Source organism: Carcharodon carcharias, chromosome 21 (genome assembly GCF_017639515.1).
Source record: "Carcharodon carcharias isolate sCarCar2 chromosome 21, sCarCar2.pri, whole genome shotgun sequence".
Taxonomy (NCBI): Eukaryota; Metazoa; Chordata; class Chondrichthyes; order Lamniformes; family Lamnidae; genus Carcharodon; species Carcharodon carcharias.
This window is the reverse complement of record NC_054487.1, coordinates 81,081,591-81,103,526: the sequence shown is the minus strand read 5'-3', so window position 1 is coordinate 81,103,526 and position 21,936 is coordinate 81,081,591. Positions and strand designations below refer to the sequence as shown.

General features: G+C 45.1%; 1 protein-coding gene across 3 annotated transcripts in view; it reads right to left on the bottom strand.

Moving 5' to 3' along the window:
• kitlga (kit ligand a) overlaps positions 1–21,936 on the bottom strand; it is a 184,274-nt gene that overhangs the window by 80,383 nt on the left and 81,955 nt on the right. For 2 of the 3 annotated variants that reach the window (XM_041216398.1, XM_041216399.1), the window contains exon 6: positions 10,110–10,226. The exons of the other annotated variant lie outside the window; for it this stretch is intronic. In XM_041216398.1, the coding sequence (XP_041072332.1) occupies positions 10,110–10,226 (117 nt within the window). The remainder of the gene's footprint in view (positions 1–10,109; positions 10,227–21,936) is intronic. 3 annotated transcript variants of the gene reach the window in all.

The following is a 21,936-nucleotide window of genomic DNA, read 5'->3' as shown; positions in this document are numbered from 1 at the left end:
CTCACATTCCATGAAATAATATATTTAAAAAAGTCCCATTCTCACAGACTCCACACTCTGGAAACAAGTTTAGCAAAATTTACCCACAGTGCCCTGAAGCATGCAATCTTCGTACCTTCCCTCCCTTGGTGTCAGACATGGCTCGGTGGGTATCTCTGAGTCAGAAAGCTGCATGTTCAAATCCCACTCCAGAGACTTGAGCACAAAGTCTTGACTGAAATTCCCAGTGCAGTGCTGAGGAAACACTGCAGCCCCTCAGTATTGGAGTGTCCGCCTGGTTTGTATGTTTAAGTCACTGGAATGGCACTTTCACTCACAATAAGAGTGATACTCACAGTCTCAGCTGACCCCTGGATGGGAGGTTATGACGGGCTTGGTGGCCACAACACTAGGATTGAGAAGGTAGAATTGCATACAAGTCTTGGGACCACCTGCCACCTGTTTTCCTAGTGCAGGACCAGTTCAAGGTCTTTTTTGTCTTTTTGGTCACCTTGACGCATATCTTGATGTCTCAGGAGCCACATAAAATAATAATAATACCAATAAAATATCATATATCAATATATTATATATAATACAGTGGGTGTCTCAAGTTGCTAATACAGTTCCCACCACTTACATCCCCTGAGCTAATCAGAGGCAACCTCCGAGATGGGTGTAAGACACTAAGTGTTCCCCTCTTCCACTAAAGCTAACTATAAAGGTGCTGCTTATAACATATTAACCACCCGGGTGTTCTGGGCAATTCAAAAAATATTTCTCTACCTCATTAGCGTATTTGTATGCAAAGCCCTGCATGTGTGTCTGGGCCTCAGCAGACTTTTACTAAACTGGTTTTGGTGGCAGTCATTCATTTATCAAGACCCCTCCGGTGTTGGAGATGATCAGTTCCCAGGACAGGGACTGACATGTTCAAACATGGAGTAACATGCACTCAGTTGGGACAGGATTTCACCCTCAGTAAAGGGAAGCTCCTTCCAGTGGCTGAACCAAGTCGTGAAATGTCTTCTCCTCACTGGGAAATCGCTGACACGTCTGAGACATGGCAGCACAGACTATTGCCGGCATGGAGTAGAGCCTGGCTGTACTCAGCCCTCCATGAGCGGGGATGGTTTTAGTCCCTCGAAAAAGGTGATACACCCACCCAGTGGGAGCCAAACATGTCAACACTAACTAAAAGAAATGAGATCTTTACCAAACAACCTGACCCATCAATGAAGCAGCAACATCTTAGATCCACGAGGAAAATAAGCAACTAAGAACAATAAGATTGAGTTGCCAGGACTTAGAAGATTGAAGGGCCTCATGGACAGCATGTCACTCATTCGCTGTAGCCTGAACCCACTGGATTATCAGAGCACGCAGTACCGCATGCTAAAAATAGTGGCTTTTATCCCATCATGCACCTATGACAGTCAAGTCACTGCGTCAGCAGCGCCATGTTGGAAATTTAACCCCTTACATCTCTTCAGCTTTACAGATTCGATCCCCTCTACACAAGATCATTCTGGAACACAAGAGGCCATTTGGCCCATCATGCCTGTGCTGGCTCTTTGAAAGAGCGAATGAATTAATCCCACACCTCTTGCTCTTTCCTTATAATCCTGCAATTTATTTCCTTTTTTTGTCACTATTTCACTCTTCCTATTCAGGCTCTGATCCTCTGTGTCACTGGCACAAAATGAAACCACCTGCTCTTTCCCCAACCCCTGTAATTGTTTTTCCATTTTAAGTATTTATCCGATTCCCTTTTTTGCAAATTACCCTTGAAGCTGCTTCCACCGACCATTCAGACAGCAATTTCCAGATTGCAACAACGGGCTGCGTGAGTAAAGAAAGTTTCTTCATGTTGCCACTGGTCCTTTTGCTAATCACCTTAAATCTGTGCCCTCTAGTTATTGGCCCTTCCACCAGTTTTTCCATATTTATTCTATCAAAATCCTCCATTATTTTTAACATCTCTGTTACATCTCTGCAGGTCTTGTGCTACAGTGGGGAGCATTCCTACCCCTGAGCTAGGAGCTCTGGGTTCAAGGTTCACTCCAGGACTTGGTGGTCAAGGAAGGTGTATTCACAACATGGTCAAACAGGTTCAGTGTCAGCCTGTAAATCCTTCCAATGTGTGCCCAAGACAGGTGGTGGGAGTGGTTCCTGGCCAGCCATATGGAAAGGAAAATTGGAGGCTCTACCATCACTATCCAACAGCTCCAGACTAAAGTGTATGTTGCCAGGGGCTGTTGGCTGGCTGGTTGGTGTGAATGAGATTGGTGCCAGTAGCATGGGGTTTGATTTCAGTTCCAGCTGGGGAGGATGTGGGACCTGCCCATGTGGAGGTCATGATGCTTTGGGTTGGACCTTGCCTTCAGACAGAGAACTGAAGAAGAATTCAATCTCCCCTTATTCTTCTCTGCTCAAAGGAGAGCAATCCTAGCTTTTCAAAGTGACTGAAAATTAACTGGAAGATAAATCACAGTGCAAGAAGGATTTTGGTAAGAGTTACGGAACCTCATGAAAAATACATACCTGAAGTACAATTTATTGTTGGAGTAATGTTCTGAGAAACTATGAGAACATGCAATTTTCTCATGTGCTTCGATTGAAACTATAATCAATGTTGTTTACATCAGCTCTTCGAAACTAATCAAGCTCAGACTTGTAAAATGTCTTTTACACATTTACCTAGAATTTTCAAGAGTATCTCATCAAAGATTTGCAGATGTGTGTGCTGGACCTCAGAAAGAATATACTGACCTTGAAAGAGTTAGATTATGAGGACAAGTTGCATAAATTAAGCTTGGGGGAAGGTAGTGGTATTGTCCCTAGACTAGTAATCCAGAGTCCCAGGGGGATACTCCAGAGACCTGGGTTCAAGTCACACCACAGCAGTTGGGGATATTTGAATTCAATTAAAAAAACCTGGAATTAAAAGTCTAGAAAAGCTATGAGGATAGGTTGGGGTTATTTTCTTTAGAACAAAGAAGACTGAGAGGTGACTTGATTGAGGTGTACAAAATTATGAGGGGAATAGATAGAGTGGACAGGGTAAAATTGTTTCCCTTGGTGGAGAATTCTACAACCACGGGGCATAGATTCAAGATAAGTGGCAGAAGGTGTAGGGGGGACATGAGGAAGAACTTTTTTACGCAGAGGGTAGTGGCTGTCTGGAATTCACTGCCCAAGTTGATGGTAGAGGCAGAAACTCTAAACTCTTTTAAAAAGTACCTGGATCTGCACCTTAAGTGCTGTAAGCTGCAGGGCTATGGGCCGGGTGCAGGAAGGTGGGATTAGAAAATGCACCTGGGTGTCCTCGGGCTGGCATGGACAAAATGGGCCGAATGGCCACCTTCTGTGCTGTAATTTTTCTATGGTTCTAAGCCTAATTTATTAATTACGTGGTTAATGTAATTAAATGATTTGATAGAATCTGGTACAGGTTTAGGCCTGGGATTTACCTGCCTCTGTATTAGGCAATAGTCTGTTTTACTGAGAAATTGGGACATTGTAAAAGGGGAGGGGATGAGGAGTGGAATCTTTCCACAAGTTACTTTGGTAACAGGTGTTGTTTCATTGCTGGCTACTTGAACTTAAATAACCTCCTTTCTGCTGTGTTTTTTTTGGTCTATTTTCTCATGTTCTGCAAGGTCACTGATCCCTGACTATTTCCTTTCCTAACCAGGAAGGTTTGGTACAGGATAGTCTCTAGATTTCCTTGACACTCAAATGGCCACACCACTTCCCGTTAGAAACAGATAACATGTCAAAAACTTAGCAAGCTCGTCAGCATCTCTGGAGAGACCGGTCATGCTGATGTTCCAGGGTAGTGTTTAGATAAAACTGTCACACCCAAATCAACAACATGTGATAATGCCACTGTGATAATCGGATACATTCCGATCTGTGGAACGTTGCCAATATGTTCTGTTTTGGTCTCAGATCTCAGATGTCTCTGTCTATACAATCTGATCCCTCACTCTTCGGTGCCCATAAACACTTCAAGGAGCCCAAGCAAAACTGGGGTCAATGGGAATCAGGGAGGAAACTCTCCACTGGTTGGAGTCATACCCTAGCCCAAAGGAAGATGGCTGGGGTTGTTGGAGGTCAATCATCTCAGTCCCAGGACATCGCTGCAAGAACACCTCAAGGTAGTGTCCTACGCCCAACCATCTTCAGCTGCTTCATCAATGACCTTCCCTCCATCATAAAGTCAGAAGTATGGATGTTTGCTGATGATTAGACAACATTCAGGCTTGGATTGTTAAGTGGCAAGTAACATGCATACCACACAGGTGCCAGGCAATGACCATCTCCAACAAGAGAGAATCTAGCCATTGCCCCTTGACATTCAATGGCATTACCATCACTGAATCACCCACTATCAAAATCCTGGGGGTTACCATTGACCAGAAACTGAACCGGGCCTTATAAATAATGTAGCTACAAGAGCAGATCAGAGGCTAGGAATCCTGCAGAGAATAACTCACCTCCTGATTGCCCAAAGCCTGACCACCATCTACACAAACCAGGAGTGTGATGGAATACTCTCCACTTGCCTGGATAAGTGCAGCTCCCATTGAAGAAGATTGATACCATCCAGGACACAGCAGCCCCGCTTGATTGGCACTCCATCCAGCACCTTCAACATTCACTCCCTCCATACTCCATCTACAAGATGCACTGCAGCAACTCACCAAGTCTCTTTCAACAGCACCTTCCAAACCTGTGACCACTGCCACCTGAAAGGACAAGGGCAGCAGACACAAGGAACACCACCATCTGGAAGTTCCTCTCCAGGTCACTCACCATCCTGACTTGGAAACATATTGCCTTTCTTTCACTGTCGCTGGGTCAAAATCCTGGAACTTCCTCCCTAACAGCACTGTGGCTGTACCTACACCACATGGACTGCAGCAGTTCAAGAAGGCAGCTCACCACCACCTTCTCAAGGGCAATTAGGGTTGGGCAGTAAATGCTGGCCCAGCCAGCAGTGCCCACACCCCTAGAAAAGTAAGTTGAAAATAAATCCTATCCCCGACCTTCCTGGCAAAATTTGCAGGGCTCTGGGAAACGAGCAGGTGAGTGCAACTAATTGATTAGCACATTGGTAGAGCTGGCACAGACATGATGGGCCAAATGTTCTCCATCTGTGCTGTGGGATGTTTCTATAGTCTATAGAATATATTGATTATTCTATATTCAAATTGATACGATTTTCAAATGATAAAATATACGGTTGTGATAGTAGATATTACCACTGTTATCCAGTCCGCCAATTTTGGCAAACTAAATGCCTTTCAAACTCTCCTTTTAAGCCAATTAACATACGCTGCCTCATATTGAGCAGGTTCAGTAAAGCCTTGGGTCCCATCATTGTTACCAACTGGGTCCTCTTATTGTGTGGTAATTTACTTTAAACACAGGTGCATTCAGGATTGAGAAAGGGTGATTTGGTTCATGGTTAAAGCTTTAAGCTTTCTCCATAATCACAGCATCTACAATATTGTTTACATTACCAGAACCTCACTTATCCTATCCTTGATAACATTCCTTTGCAACTCCACAGTGACAACTCGCATATTTTTTTCCTTTATTCTTTCATGGGATGTGGGTGTCACTGGCAAGGCCAGCGTTCGTTGCCCATCCCTAATTGCCCTTGAACTGAGTGGCTTGCTAGGCCATTTCAGAGGGCAGTTAAGAGTCAACCACATTGCTGTGGGTCTGGAGTCGCATGTAGGTCAGACCAGATAACGACGGCAGGTTTACTTCCCTAAATGATATTAGGGAACCACATGGGTTATTATAACAATCAATGATAGTTGTACTAAGACTAGCTTTTTAAGTTCCAGATTTATTAATTGAATTTAAATTCCACCAGCTGATGTGGTGGCATTTGAATCTATGTCCCCAAAGCATTAGTCTGGACCTCTGGTTTATTGGTCTAGTGACATTGCCACTATGCCATCATCTCCCTCCAAATATGCCTATGTAAATATATATATTTACACTGCTCTAATGAAAAAATTTCTATGCTTTCCAGTCCATCCCAAAGGTTTCTCTGAATCAATAACACTTCAGGTTTAAATAATGGCCTTTCCTGTGGAACTTTGTAAAAGGCCTTTTGGAGGGTTAGAGTCAGCCAGGGCTCAGAGGGTAGCTTCTCGCCTCTGAGTTAGAAGCATGGTCAAATCCTACTCCAGACACTTAAACACAATCTAGGCTGACAGTCCCAGAGCACTGCTAAGGAGTGCTCCACTGTCGGAGGTGCTGTCTTTCAAGCGAGGTGTTAAACACCTGCTGCCTCAGATGGATGTAAAAGATCCCATGGCATGATTTTGAAGAGCAGGGGAGATCTCCCTGGCGTCCAGGTGAATAGTTATCCCACAACGAACATCACTAAAAATACAGATGATCTGGTCGTGATCACATTGCTCTTAATGGGAGCTTGCTGTGTGTATTTACAAAGTTCTGCAGGAAAGGCTGCTGTGTTTCCTGCATTACAACAATGACTACACTTCAAAAGTATTTCATTGGCTGTGAAGTGTTTTGGAACATGCAGAGCTCACAACAGGAGCTAAAATAAATGTAAGTCCTTTCCTCCCAGTACTGTTGTTGGATGGTGAGTCGCTGATCATTATCCCATGTAAATCACTGGCCCAGAAATGCCTCCTTTAGTTCATGCAATCCCGTTACAATTACTTCACGGGCAGAATTTTTTGTCCTGCAGGTGGGCGCGTGCCCGAACTGGGCGGGAGTGAAATAGTTCATCGCGCGATCACACGATCTCTCGATCGGCGTGCGCGCGCATGAATGGCGGCAGCGCCCCCACCGACAATGAAGAGGCCTTTTAAGGCTCTTAAGTAATGAATTAAGTTGCATTTTTTTTGCTGCCTGCTCAGCTGTTTGGTATCCTTCTTCACATGTCCCTGTTCATGCGACTGTGTCACGTGTGGGGACATGTGTATATCATATGCAAAAAGTTTATTTTTCATTTAAAAATCCTTCGGCTCCCTAAGGCAGCTCTATGCCTTCAGGGAGCTGTCAGTGCATGCGCTCCCCCTGCACACGCGCATGCTTTAGCGCTTGCGGTCCTCCTGCCCCCACCCCGGTAGTGCTGAGGCTCTTAGCGTTAATTGGCCAACCAGCGGGAAATCACGGTCGGAGCCCGATCGCGGGCGGCGGTCGGTCTCACGGCCATTCCTGGGCCCACCTGACGAGGAGAGAATCCTCCCCTATTTGTCATTTTTCCAATCTGTAGTGAAACCCGATGTATTGAGCATCATTGAAACATTACAATATAGAATGGAGGCCTTTCACCCATCAGGTCTGCACTGGCTCTCTGAACGAGTAATCCACTTCATCCCATTCCACTGCTTATTTCTTTTGCAATGTCAACGAGTCAATTATTTTGTTCACAGCTGAAGAAAGGCAACTTTCACAGCATTAGGTTAAGCACAGATACCTGAGCACCAGAGCTGGGAAGCCTTTCAACATAATACTCAGCTGCATGTCAATGTATCCAACTTGTTATTGGCATTCCTCAACAACAACATATATCGATACAGCATAAGAAAATGTCCCAAGGTGCTTCAAAGGAACATTATAAAACAGAGTCTGACGCAAAGCCACATAAGGAGATAGGGACATCATTTTTCAAAAGTATGTTCAGAGCAGAGCAGTGACTAATTCAACCATCTGTCAAAACCATTTATAGCTTCCCTGTTAAGTATTAAGGGGGAATAAGAGCAGACCATTCGGCCCTTTGAGTCTGCTCTGCTATTCAATGCAATTGTGGCTGACCTTTAACCTCAACTCCACTTTCCCGCCTACTCCTTGATCTGATTCCCTTAGCGATCAAAAATCTATCGATCTCAGGGCCAGATTTCTCAGCCGAGAAATTTCCTGAGTTGTTGAGCCCACCTCAGTAAAAAGTACCCTAAAACATATAATTGTTGCACTGAGAGGAGAGGGGGAGGGAGGGGTGTGGATTGGGGAGAGAGGGTGCAGGATAAGGTTACTCCATCAATTCGTGACTCCCACACTGTGGCCCTTGCAGCAGCCAAAGTGGAGTCTGTTTGAACTCAACGCTGCATTCAAATGTGAGTCATGGCCCATCCCCTTCCCCTGCTGGCAAAGATTGGATCTGTCAAAAATGGAGGTGGGATGTCCCACCTGCCATTTTTAAAGATCCACAGCATCTTCTTGACTCTGTGAAAATTCGGCCCTCAGTCTTGATACATCAGTGACTCTGCATCCACAGTTCTCCGGTGTGGACAATTCCAAAGATCCACAAACCTTTGAGTGAAGAAATTTCTCCTCACCTCAGTCCTAAATGGCCAGCCCATTATCCTGAGGCTGTGCCCCATGTTCAAGATTCCCCAGCCAGGGGGAAAAACCTCTCAGTGTCTACCCTGTAAAGTCCCTTGAGAATTTTGCTTGTTTGAACGAGATCAGCTCCCATTCTTCTAAACTCCGAAGAGCAAAGGTCCACTTTACTCAGCCTCTCATCATCACACTATCCTCTCACCGCAGGGACCAATCTATTGAACCTTCACTGCACAACCTCCAAGGCAAATAAATATATTCTTCCTTATTATTAGCTACATCTTGACAAGCTGTTACACAGTGCTTCCATAAATTGTGACCTGATTTAAAAATCACAACACCTCAGGACTATTAACTTTTGCGCGAATAATTTAGATTTCAGTTTAAAGTGAGGGGCCATCCAGAGTTTAGAGCGATTTTGATCAGATGCTTGTTCTCATCTCTCCTGATTGTTGGTCATATCAATAGAAATGAGAATTGCGAAATCTGGAGAATCAGTTAAATGGATAGATAGGAGAAGCTGACTTTGTTCTCCATAGAGAAGAGAAGATTGGGAGAGGATTTAAGAGAGGTGTTCAACATCATGAAGGGGCTCGGCAGTGTAGATAGAAAGAAACTGTACCCATTGGCTGAGGGGTTGAGAGGGAAACAAAATAAGCTTGGTAAAAGAACTAGTGGAAACATGAGGAAAAACTTTTTCGCACAGTGGGTGATTTAGGATCTGGAATGCACTGCCAAAGTATGTGGCGGGAGCAGAAGCAGTCGCTGCTTTCAAAAGGGAATTGGATAATTATCTGAAGAAAAAATATTTACAGGGCTATGGACAAAAGTTAAGGGAGTTGGGCTCTTGCTGGCATGGACATAATGGGCTGAATGGCCTCCTTCTGTTGTGTAACCATTCTATGATTTTAAATGTGTGACAAGCAGCTGATCTGATATTCATCTTCACCTGCCTTTTTACACTCTCGACCCAAGTCAAAATTAACCCCTCCACCTTGTATTCCTCTGACTATTTCACCTTAGCTCATTTACTATTAACTGGTACACTGAATGAGAAGAAGAGGCAGAAAAATGAAATAACTGTCATTGACTTCCTATGGATCCAATGACCATAAAATAGTCACCACCCAACTCCCACATGCCATGGGGAATTATGCTTTAACACTACCAAATCTTTGAGACTGAGGTTAGAATCTTGCACTGGGGAAAAAATGGTTGACTTGCAAAGATTTTACACACACACACACACACACACACACTCAAACACACAGAAACTCACTCACAAACACACACACACCCAAATATATAGACTTACACACACACAGTCATACTCACTCACACAAATGCACACACTCACACATGCATGCACTCAGACACTCACATATTCTCACATACACTTACTCTCTCACACACATGTACACAAAAACACACACTCACACAAATGCACACATTCACACACTCATACATGCATGCACTCACACACTCGTATTCTCACATACACTTACTCTCACATGCACACACACATATATGCACAGAGAAACAAAACAGACACACACTCACATGCCCCACCCCACACACACACACACACACACACACACACTCACATATTCTCACACACACACACACACACACACACACACACTGCACTCGCACACATACAGACTCACACATACAAACATATATATACACGCTCCCATCCTCATATAAACACTCACACAACTGCACCTACTCACACATAGGCCTTGGGTCACTCTATACCTTTCCTTGTGCAGTCATTAGTAAATACTTACTGGCTGTGAGAGAGTGTCTTTTAGCACGGACCAGCTCTGGATGTGTGCGTTCACACTTTGGTGCACGGGTTTTATTTGTCTGCTCCAGAGTATGTGCAGTGGAGTTGGAGCCACGCCCTGGGTAGAAAAGGGTGGGGTGCTGTCAGTGTGTTACATGAAAGAAAGATGCTTAGCAAATTATGTGACTCTTTCACTGAATGTCCCACAACTTACTTGGAATCTGCAGCACAGAAACAGGCCATTCAGCCCAAATGGTCTATGCTGGCATTTATGGTCTGCATGAGCCTCCTCCTGCCCCTTTAATCCTTTCTATTCCTCTCTTCCTCATGTATTTATCTAACTTTTCCTTTCATGCACCTATGCTATTCACTTCAATAACTCCCTTATGGTAGCAGGTCCCACAATCTTACTCCCCATTACTTCTTAACCAGGACCTGGAGGCAATATGGAGTTGGAAGCCCAAAGAAGCTATTGGTTAATTGTTTTCTTTTTTTTTACCATTCTCAATGATTGACCAAAGACATATAGGAGCAAGTGGACACCTTGGTGGAATGAGACATACCATCTTATTGTGGAAGAAGCATTACTGAGGTTGTAGTGTGCACATATTTCAATTAACACACAGGTGAGAAGACCGGCCCCATTTTCAAACATCTAGAAACATAGGAACAGGAGGAGGCCATTCAGCCCCTTGAGCTGTTCCGCCATTTAATTAGATCATGGCTGATCTGTATCTTAACTTCATTTGCCCACCTTGGTTCCACATCGTTTGATACTCAGACCGAACATTAATCTCCTTGTATGCACACATTTAAGAGTTGTGAAAAAGAGATCCATCTCAGCACAGAGCCACTCTTTAACATTTGGTATTTAGCTTGATGCACAATATCCTTAATACTTACATATAAGCAACTTAACACAGCCTATGCAAGCTTGCTGGCTACACAATGGGTTACTATTCAACAGCAGGATCTTGACAGAAATAAAATTTGGTGGGGTGTCCTGAATGATCAGGCACCTAAACTATTCCAGTGATGTAGTCAAAATAACTATTGTCCATATAGGTTTTGGCCAAAGCTCCTCCAACTCTGCTGCCATTTTGGGGGTGCGGTTGGAAGGGGTCCTGTTTAGATACATTAATGTCACATTTCCAGCCAGTAAACCCAAGGCAATTCCTTGCTAATATTTTTCTAAAGCCCTAACTCTCCGATGATTGCCATCAGTTCCTGCCCAGTTCAATGTATGTCACAGTGAACACTAGTTCAGCATTGTGCATTGTGTCCAGTTCTGAGCACTGCACTTTAGTTAGGACATGAAGGCTTTGCGAACGGTGTGGAAGAGACTTACTGGAATGGTTCCAGAGAAAAGGAGCTTGAGTTATGTGCACAGATTGGGGAACCTGATTTTGTTCTTCTTCGAGCAGAGAAAATTAAGAGGAGATTTGATGGAGGTGTTTCAAATCGTGAGGGTTTAGGTGGAGTAAATGAGCAGAAGCTGTTGTCCATGGCAGAAAGGTCGATAACCAGAAGGCACAGACTTAAGGGGCAGGATTTTACGCATTGGCAAGCGGGGGTGGGGCCCGCTCACTGACATGTAAAATGACGCACGGTGATATCGGGGGGAACTCTCAACGTCACTGCGCCCCATTTAAATTTTCAGGAAGGTGGGGGCACAGCAAAATCAGCCAGGAGCCCTGGTGCGAACTAGAAAAAGCATGAAACCTCATCCACAGGTGGGATGAGGTTTCATGTAGGATTTTAAAAATTTTGATTAAGTTTATGTGAAAATTATGGACATGTCCCAACTCATGTAATGCTGTCACATGAGGGGACACGAAAGGGAAATTTTACTATTTTTAGGTTTGGTACATTTTGAGCCGATCTCCATGAGGCAGCACTTAGCCTCAGGGAAATGAGTGCACTCTTGATTTTGGGATTCCCCTCCCACCCACACAGGGAGCGCATGGCACTTCTGTGCGGATGTCACACTGGGTGGGCTTTAATTGGCCCGCCCATGTAAAATGGCGCCGCGCCTCCGATCAGGGGTGCTGATCGGAAGCGCGCCTGTGCGCACCGCCTTTCAACATCCCCCTACAACGGGGAGGGGCGGGGAAATTCAGCCCAAGGAGATTGGTCAAAGAACCAGAGGCAACATGAGGAAAAAAGTTTTTAAGCAATGATTGGTTAGGATTTGGAATGCGCTGTCTGACAGGGAAGTGGAAACAGATTCAATTGTAGCCTTTAAAAGGGCATTGAATAAATATTTCAAGGAAAGTAATTTTCAGGGATATGAAGAAAGAACAGGCGAGTGGAACTAACCGGACTCCTTTTTGAAAGAGCTGGTGCAGACTTGATGGGCTGAGTGGCCTCCTTGCTGTGCCATTCAATGACACTATATCTTGCGTTGATAGAATACAATACCTAGTAAAAATAATGGCCTTTGTGCTTTAAAAAACTCATTCTGTTTAGCCAAACACTCTTGATAACTGAAAGAAAAACAGAAAGTGCCGGAAATATTCTTTGAAGAAGAGTCATGTTGAACTCGAAACATTAACTCTGCTTCTCTCTCCACAGATGCTGCCAGACCTGCTGAGCATTTCCAACACTTTCTGTTCTTATTTCAGATTTCCAGCATCTGCAATATTTTACTTTAACTCTTCATGACTGACCAGCCAGCCCGATGGACTAGTGGAATCTTCCACTTGCACCTGGGATTTTCCTAAATGAGCAGAAGATATACCTTGGAACCCCACTGCCTTCATGATTAAGCTGCTCCTGACTGGATGGTCAGCAATAAGATTCCTACCATCCATTGGCTGTGCAGCTTTGGCTGAGAATTCTTAGGCGAGTAACTCACCTCTTGATTCCCCAAAGCCTGTTCACCATCTACAAGGCACAAATCAGGAGCGTGATGGAATACTCATCCAGGCAACAACACTCCAATAACACTCAAGACAAAGCAGCCTGCTGGGTTGGCACTCCATCTAGCCTACATAAAAAAAGCCTACATTACAACTGGAACATTTTTAATTCTTTCACAGGACATGAAAGAATATCCCATCCCTATGGAGCTGAATGGCCCAAACTGGGCATCAGTGAGCAGGTTATTGTGAAGCAAGTGCTGTTTGGTAGCACTGTTGATGATCCCTTCCATCACTTTGCTGATGATCGAGAGTAGACTGATGGGGCGGTAATTGGCTGGATTGGATTTGTCCTGCTTTTTGTGGACAGGACATACCTAGGCAGTTTTCCACATCGTCGGATAGATATCATTGTTGTAACTGTACTGGAACAGTTTGGCTAGGTGTATGGTAAGTTCTGGAGCATAAGTCTTCAGTACTATTGTTGGAATGTTGTCGGGGTCCAAAGCCTTTGCAGTATCCACTGCCTTCAGCCATTTCTTGATATCACGTGGAGTGAATTAAATTGGCTGGAGACTGGCATCTGTGATGCTGGGGATCTTACGAGGCGGCAGAGATGGATCATCCACTCAGCACTTCTGGCCTAGATTGTAGCAAATGCTTCAGCCTTGTCTTTTGCACTGATATGCTGGGCTCCTCCATCTTTGAGATGGGAATATTTGTGGAGTCTCTTCCTCCAGTGAGTTGTTTAATCGTCCACCACCATTCACTGCTGGATGTGGCAGGACTGCAGAGCATAGACCTGATCAGTTGGTTGCGGGATCACTTAGCTCTGTCTACTGCTTGGTACGCTCACAGTTTGGCACGTAAATTATCCTGTGTTGAAGCTTCACTAAGCTGACACCTCATTTTTAGGAATGCCTGGTGCTGCTCCTGGCATGCCCTCCTGCATTCTTCATTGAAACTTCAAAAGCACTTCATTGGCTGTAAGATGCCTTGAGATATCCGGCGATTGTGAAAGACGGTTTACAACTGCAAGTCTTTCTTTTCCTTTCGGTTATCTCTGTAGACATTGGAGGTGAGTAGGGTTTCAACAACACCTTTGCCAACCTGTGTCCCGTGTTATTAGTCTCTAGATGAATGGATTTCTCTGCTGTTTCCAGACGCTCTGCTGGAAGGTGTCCATACATTTGAGTCAATTGACTGAGGAAAACAGAAATCTAGCCAGGAAAAGTGCTTGTCGAAGTTTTTTTGTTAATAAGAGCTAGCTCATGTTCTTTGATAACATGCCTGCCCATGCACCTATGTGTGAATTGCCTCAGGTTTTGACCATGTCCTAGATCAGACTTCATTGGCATTGAGTTTTGTGTCTTTCAATATGTACAGATATTGTTAAAAATCTAGGGCATGCACAAACTTTATCGCCTCTTGTCACAAATTTGGGTTACACTTTTCAGTCAGCATTTTTTCTTGTCCCTTGCTGGTAACAATTTCCATTTTCAACAATTTGAGTGGTAATCTGGCCCTTTACCAATTAAATTTGGGCAGATTCTGTCGTGACTAATGCGTTCAGGATGTGGTTGGTCTGAATGAGACCAACCACTCAGACATCTCTCCATTCAATGGTGACTGATCACAGTGCATGTGTAAGCTTTGGCCAATAGGTGCCTCTGTAAAGTGTGTCTCCACCTGTTGCCATTGGGTGTATAAGCAGTCTACATTGACTGAAAGATTATGGACCGTCATTAATCTACTAGGACAGTCCCCATGCCATCAGCAGGTGTGTTTGTGCTGACAGATTCTGCCCTCTGAGTGAGGTGGATGGTTAAATCCAATGTTTGTAATAACTCCTGAAGCTGCCCAAAGTCTCCACTTCTGACTGCTGGGAAGCGGACCAAATGGGACACATGGAATTTGCTGCAATGTCATACGTGTGCACGCTAACATTGTTGGAGACGTCAGGCCATTTCAATCAACCATTTGCTCTGCACTCACAGGCTGCATTGCAACAAAACTTGCTAACTTCAAAGACCTGACTTAATGCCATCACAAAGACCGCCTATTTCCGCCTTCGTAATATCACCCAACTCTGCACCTGCCTCAGCTCGCCTGCTGCTGAAACCCTCAATCCTGCCTTTGTTATCTCTGTCTTGGCTGTTCCGATGTATTCCTGGCCTGCATTCCACATTTTAGTCTCCGTGAACTTGAGGTTTTTTCAAAACTCTCCTGCCCGTGTCTTGACTTGCACAAACTTCCATTCGCCTATTGGCTCCCGGTTAAGCAATTTGAAAATTCTCATCCTTACTTCCAAACCCCTCCATGGCCTCATCCTTCCTATGACTGTAATCCCCTCCAACCCCACATCCCGGTGAGCCATCTGCGCTTAACTAAATTGTGGTTTCTTGATCTGCCACGATTTGAATCACTCCACCATTGGCGGCTGTACCTTCAGCTGCCCAAGCCCTAAGTTTTGAAATAATCTCTGTAAATCTCTCCATCTTTCTAACTCGCTTTCCTCCTTTAAAGAGGCTCCTTAAAATCTACCTCTTTGGCCAAGCTTTCGCCTTAATATCTCCTTGTGGGTCTCAGTGACAAGTTCTATTTCTCTGTGAATGTCTTGGGGCAGAATTTTCCGGTCGGCCTGCAGAGGTAGGCCCGATGTGCCAACACATGATGACGTCGGGCTATTAAGGTCATTAAGAAAGTAACTGAACCACTTATAAATGCTGCCCATCTAACCTTAAGGTTGTCGGGCAGGTGAAAAGCCCAGGCAGCCTTTGCGTTTTTCAGGAAACCTCATCCACGGGCGGGACAAGGATTCCTGAAGCTTTTATTAAATAAATAAATAAATTTTCATAAATATAAAACAAGTCCCCACTTAGGTGACACAGCCACATGAGGGGACATGTTTAAATAAATGTTTAAATCAATTCTTTTATTCAATTATTTTAATATCTATTCAATCTCCCTGAGGCACGGAGCTGCCTCAGGGAGATTGTTGCACTCTCTCGCGTGCATGTGCGAAATTGCACTGACTCCGACTCTTCCTCCTCCCCCTGCCCGCACAGGTAGTGCTGAGCGCTACTGGCTGCGTCTTACGCCGGGCGGGCCTTAATTGGCCCACCCGCGTAAAATGGTGGCGCAGAGCCAATCGCGGGAAGCGGTGGGCTCCGCACCCACCCCCACCCACTCCCGCCCACCGTAGGAAAAATCCTGGCCTTGGTACGTTTTATTAACAGTGAAGGCTATATAAGTAGATGTTCTTGTTGAAAGCACAGAAGCCTTTTAAACAGGCGAGTACTTATTCAACTGCCTGAGAATTGATCTCTCTGTCCTTAATAGATTCAAGCTCCACTCCAGGGACTTGAGCGCCAAGAGCTGGACTGACACTCCACTGCAGTACTGAGGGAGTGCAGTCCTTCCAAGAAGATGTTAAACTGAGGCCCTGTCTGCCTTCCTAGTTGGGCACAAAAGATCCCATGGCTTCTATTTTGATAGAAGAGCAGGGGGCTTCTCCCCAATGTCCTTGCCAACATTTATCCTCAACCAACATCAGTGAAAAAACAGATTATCTGCTTGTTACCACAGCACTGTTTGTGGGAGCTTGAAATGCACAAATCAACTAATGTGCTTCCTACATTAATAAAGTGACCACACTTCAAAAGTACTTCACTGGCTGTAAAGCTCTTTGAGGTTACAAAAGGCGCTATATAAATGCCAGTCTTTCTTTTCTCCTGCTGTGCGTTCTCTTGCACACCTTCTGAGAATTGGCGCAATTCCTGAACATTTTCAGGTTGATGGTTGGATAGCAGCTCACAGTTGGCTGATTAACTTGGAGAACCTCACGCCAGTTTGTTACTGGTGAAAAATACTCTTTATAAAATACCTTCATGATCCACAATTAACCATTTAAATCATTCCAACTATTGGGACATTGAAGAAGGTAGACACATGTTTAATTATCTTTTAAACTGGTCAGTTTTGTAGACATGAAAGGAAGGTAATGAGCAGGGGACACAACTGCAATTATATATCCACTTTATTGTTGGTTGCATTAAGGTAATGAGATCTACAGATCAGTTGCATAAAATTTATACCATTGAAACAGGCCATTCGGCCCAACTGGTCCATGCTGGTGCTTAAGCACTCCAGAAGCTTTTTCCCACTCTATTTTATCTCATCCTTTCAGCATATCCTTCTATTCCCTTCTTCCTCATGTACTTATCCAGCTTCCCTTAAACGTATCTATGCTATTTGCCTCAACTACTCCTTATGGTAGTGAGCTCTAACCACTTTCTGGGTAAGGAGAGCCTTCAGAATTCAAATATTAATTAAGACATCAGGGAAAGTTCACCCATTTTTCTTCAAATAATGCTGTGGGATCTTTGACATCCAACCGAAAGGGCAGACAAGGCCTTAGTTTTACACCTGAATGAAAGTCAGCACCTCTGACAATGCAGCACTCCCTCAGTCATGCATGGAAATGTTAGCCTCAGTTAAGCCTCAGGAGTGGGTACTGAACCTCCTGAATCAGAGGCAAGAGTTCTAGCCATTGAGCCATGGTTAACTCTTCAAGAGCAGCAGGCCAATTGGCCTATGTGGCTTTTCCTTCCTTAGAATCCTCTGGTCCCATCAGCCCAGTATCTAGCTGCCTCGAGTTATTCCAGGGTTTGTGCCTGCACTGTCCTATCCGGTATTAACCAGTCTTCATATGAGCTGTCTCCTGACATCAATCATGAACTTGTCTTTTAATTTGCACCAAAATTTCACTGTCCTATCCTCAAGCTTCAGTGAAATAGTGCTTCCGATTAATCTTTATCATTTTGTTTCATATCTTGTACATCTTTCATGACCCCACACATTTGTCTCCTTTCAACTCATTGAGGTGTGGATTCCTACAGCACAGAAGGAGGCCATTTGGCCTGTCATGCCAAAATTGGGTCTTTGAAAGAACTGTCTAATTTAGTCCCTTTCGCCAGTTTTGCCCCCATAATCCTGCATGTTAATCCTCTTCAAATTCATGTCCAATTTTGAAAGCTTCTATGGAATCTGATTCCACCTCCCTTTCTTCCTCATTTCCACACTCGTTCTTTTGCTAATTATTTTCATGACCTTTCGCTGCCAACTCACTTGACGAAGGAAACAGGTTCTCCCTACTCGCTCTATCAAAACCCCTTGTAATTTAGAACATCTTTGTTATGTCTCCCATTAACCTTCTTTGCTCTATGGAGAATAATCTCTCAATCTCTTGACATAACCCAGAAGGGAAAATACAGTTCGGACCAGTACACTTAGTTCCCAGTTTCTACTGGTGTTCCATTTTGAGGTATACGGAACCAGTTCGGGCCAGTACTCTTATTTCCCAGTTTTTACCATTTGTTCCTTCTGGGAATGAGTGAGTCCCTCATCCCTAGTATCATCCTGCAAAACATTCTCTACACTGTCTCCAAGGCCTTGACATCTATCTCAGAGTGTTCTGCCCAGACCTGGACACAATACTCCAGCTAAGACATAACCAGAGATTTGAAAATATTCAGCATGGCTTCTTTGTTTTTGCGTTGTGACCTTATTTGCAAAATCTTCCATTTCAATTGATAGCATCTCTTTTATCTTAAACAATGACAAACCCAAACGAGGAAGAAACTTCTTTATTCAGAGGATGGGTAGAATGTAAAACTTGCTACCACAGGAAGTGATTGAGGCAAATAGCTTTGATGCCTTCAAAAGGAAATGAGAGGCCAGCATAAGAGAAAAGAATGTAAGAGATGGGAGCAGCAGTAGGCCATTCAGCCCTTTGAATCTGTTCCATCCTTCTGAAAGATCAAGCTGACCTTCTACCTCAACTCCACCTTCCTGCACTATCCCCCATAATCTCTTGCTTCCCTTATTATCCAGAAAAAATCTGTCAATCCCTGTCTGGAATATACTCAATAACTGAAGATCTCTGGGGTAGAGAATTCCATAGATTCACCACCAGGTGAGTGAAAGGATTGCTTCTCATCTCAACCCTAAATGGTTGATCCCTTCCCCTGAGACTGTGACCCGTGTTCTAGCCAAGGAGGAACTGCCTCTCAACATCTACCCTGTCAAACCCCTTAGGGACTTTACGGGGAGGATTTTCTCTGTGTCAGGCAGGCCCGGTGGGTGGGCCCAGGAGCAGCCGCGCAACATTCCGCACCCCCCCCCCACCCCCGGGATTGGGCCCCGGCCACCTTTTCGCATTAGCTGGCCAATTAACGGCCAGTCAGCATGAAACGCGCGCTGCCGGGGTTGGGGGGGGGAGAATGAGCACTGAAGTCCGCGCCTGCCTGGCGGGTGCACTCAGTGAAAGCTCCCTGAAGGCACAGAGTTACCTCAGGGAGCTGAAGGTTTTTAAACATGAAAAATAAAGGTTTGAAAAATAAGGGAAACACGTCCCCTCATGTGACTCTGTCACATGAACAGCGACGTGTGAAAAATGAGTTTTAAAATTTTTTTTACGTTTTGTTAGTCACAGCTGGAAACCTCAACCCGCCCATGGATGAGGTTTCGCAAAAAATGCAAAGGCTGTCTGGCCTATTCGCCCGCCCGCCAACCGTAAGGTTGGACGGGCAACGGAAAATTTAATTTAGTTAATTGATTAATGGGCTTAACAGCCCTTCTAATTGCGGGCGGGCCCGCTGCTATCTCTTGCACGCTCCCACCGACCAAAATATCGCATGAGCGCACGATGACTTCGGGACGCTCGCCTGATATCACCATTCCATGCTCCTGTGTGTTGGGTGTGCACTTGCGCGCCAAGCTGAAAATTCTGCCCTACGCTTTAATGAGATCACCTCTCATTCTTCTGAGCTCTAGGGGATGTAGGCCTAGCTTACTCAATTTCTTGTCACCAAGCAATCCTTTCACTGCAAGAATCAGCCCTTTGTCTTGCTCCCTGTAAGGCATGTACATCCTTCCGTTGGTAAAGAGGCCTGATCGGCACAGATGAAATGACGTGGATGGAATGGGAAATGAGTCGTGTAGAGTATAAACACTAGTACAGATTAGTCGGGCTGAATGGCCTGCTTCTGTGCTGGACCTTGCTCACTGACGTCTACAGAACATGGGATTTTTACCCAGGCTGGTGATTTTTGTGTCTGATTCGTTTACACCACAAGAATCACTGGTGTGGAAAAATTCCCACTACAGGCATGCTGTGTGATTTATGATTTATTGTTGCTTAATCATTACCAAACCAGCCCTAGGACAGCAATCTTGTATTATCCAACCTCACCTTCACACAGAACCAACCCAAGCCTCCACAACAGTGAATCAGGATGAGATGTGGCATGTACTGCAGAAGGAGGCCATTTGGCCCATCATGCCTTTACTAGTTCTTTGAAAATAATATCCAATTAGTTCAATTCAACTTGCTCTTTCTCCACATTCCTGTCACGTCACCAGCGGGTTTCAGTAAATAATTATTGGGGCATATTTTATTGTTTTCGTGTCCGCAGATCACCTGAACACCGTGGCCCCGAATTCTCCCTTCCAAAGACAGGCGGGCGGATGCCTGGCCTGAATCCATGTAACACTGCGTGAAATGACGTTGGGGGCGTGCATCCCGGCGCCATCGCACACGTGTGCCACGTCGGGGTCGGCAGGCGTGCGTAGGAGTCGGAGCCACGCCCACCCGCGACTCAAGGGCCAATTAAGTCCATTAAAAAGCCTACCGACCCAGATTTTACGAGGCCCGTGCGATTCTGTGCTCGCCGCACAGGCAAAATAGGCAGCACGCTTTCATCAAATTGTCATCCAAGGGCAGGATGAAAGGTCCCTGGAGCACAAACACTTTCATTTCGTTTGTGATTCTGTTGCTGAGTTGTGCCAGATTTCCTTTTGATTGCGCTAGCTTACTAAACTGGTTCACCCTCAGATCTGTGCCAAAGTTCTGACAAAATAGATCAATCTGTACAAGCCACGGGGAACATTGTTACTTACAAAAGAAACTGGCCATGCAAATCCACGGCTGTTTGACATATTGGCACTGTAATTATATGGGCAGGGGGCGGTTTGAGATGAAGTTTAGGGGCTCTCTGAACGTCAGACTCCCCATGACTCAGGCCTTCATTATGACCCAGCACACAGATACCGCAGCTTTGTCACTGGAGGGGTCCCAACTAACCCAGCAGTAGATGACCAGATCCCTGCACCATTAGAAACAGGTTTTTGAAAAGGATTCCCCTACAAAAGGGAACATCCACACTTCATTTGCACCCCCTCCCTCGCTTCACCACCCCTCCCCGCCCCACCACCAGGGCCACTAGTCTGAGCTGCGTCACCTCAGCCGGGCAGTCAGCCAGAGCTGGTAGGGTAGACCAGATGCACCCCTGATGGCACGGGTGTCTACCACGTTGGAGCATTCTGCTGTCTGCAGTTCAGTGGGTTATGGGTTCAAGTCCCACTCCAAGGAGTTGAGCATGTGGGCTTACAGTCCCAGCGCAGTCCTGACAGAGTGCTGCATTGTCTGCGGTGCCAGTGTTCAGGTGAGATGTTAATTTGAGACTATGTCTAACCTCTCGGTTGGATGTAAAAGATCCAGCATTGCTATCTGTGGGAGCTTGCTGTGTGCAAATTGGCTGACCGGTACATTCTCCACATGATAACAGTGACCACACTTCAAATAGCGGTGAGGCACCCTGGGATGTCCTGAAATCATGAAAGGGCCTTGAGAAACGCTCACTCATTATTTTTTCATTCTGCACTGATGTAAGTGGATGAGGGGAACCCGCCACCCCCCTTCCCAGCTCTTTCACTCCTCCCCCCACCCACAGCTTCCTCACTGCTGCCACAAAGTTGGATCAGTGGCAGACACTGGGCAGAACCTGTAGATTTACAAAGCCTATTTCAGAGCGACTATATCAGTGAAGGTTTTAGTCAGGATCAGTTCATAGCCAAAAAGCCGCAGTATTAACACCAAATTTGTTTCCACGTTGTAGGATCTAT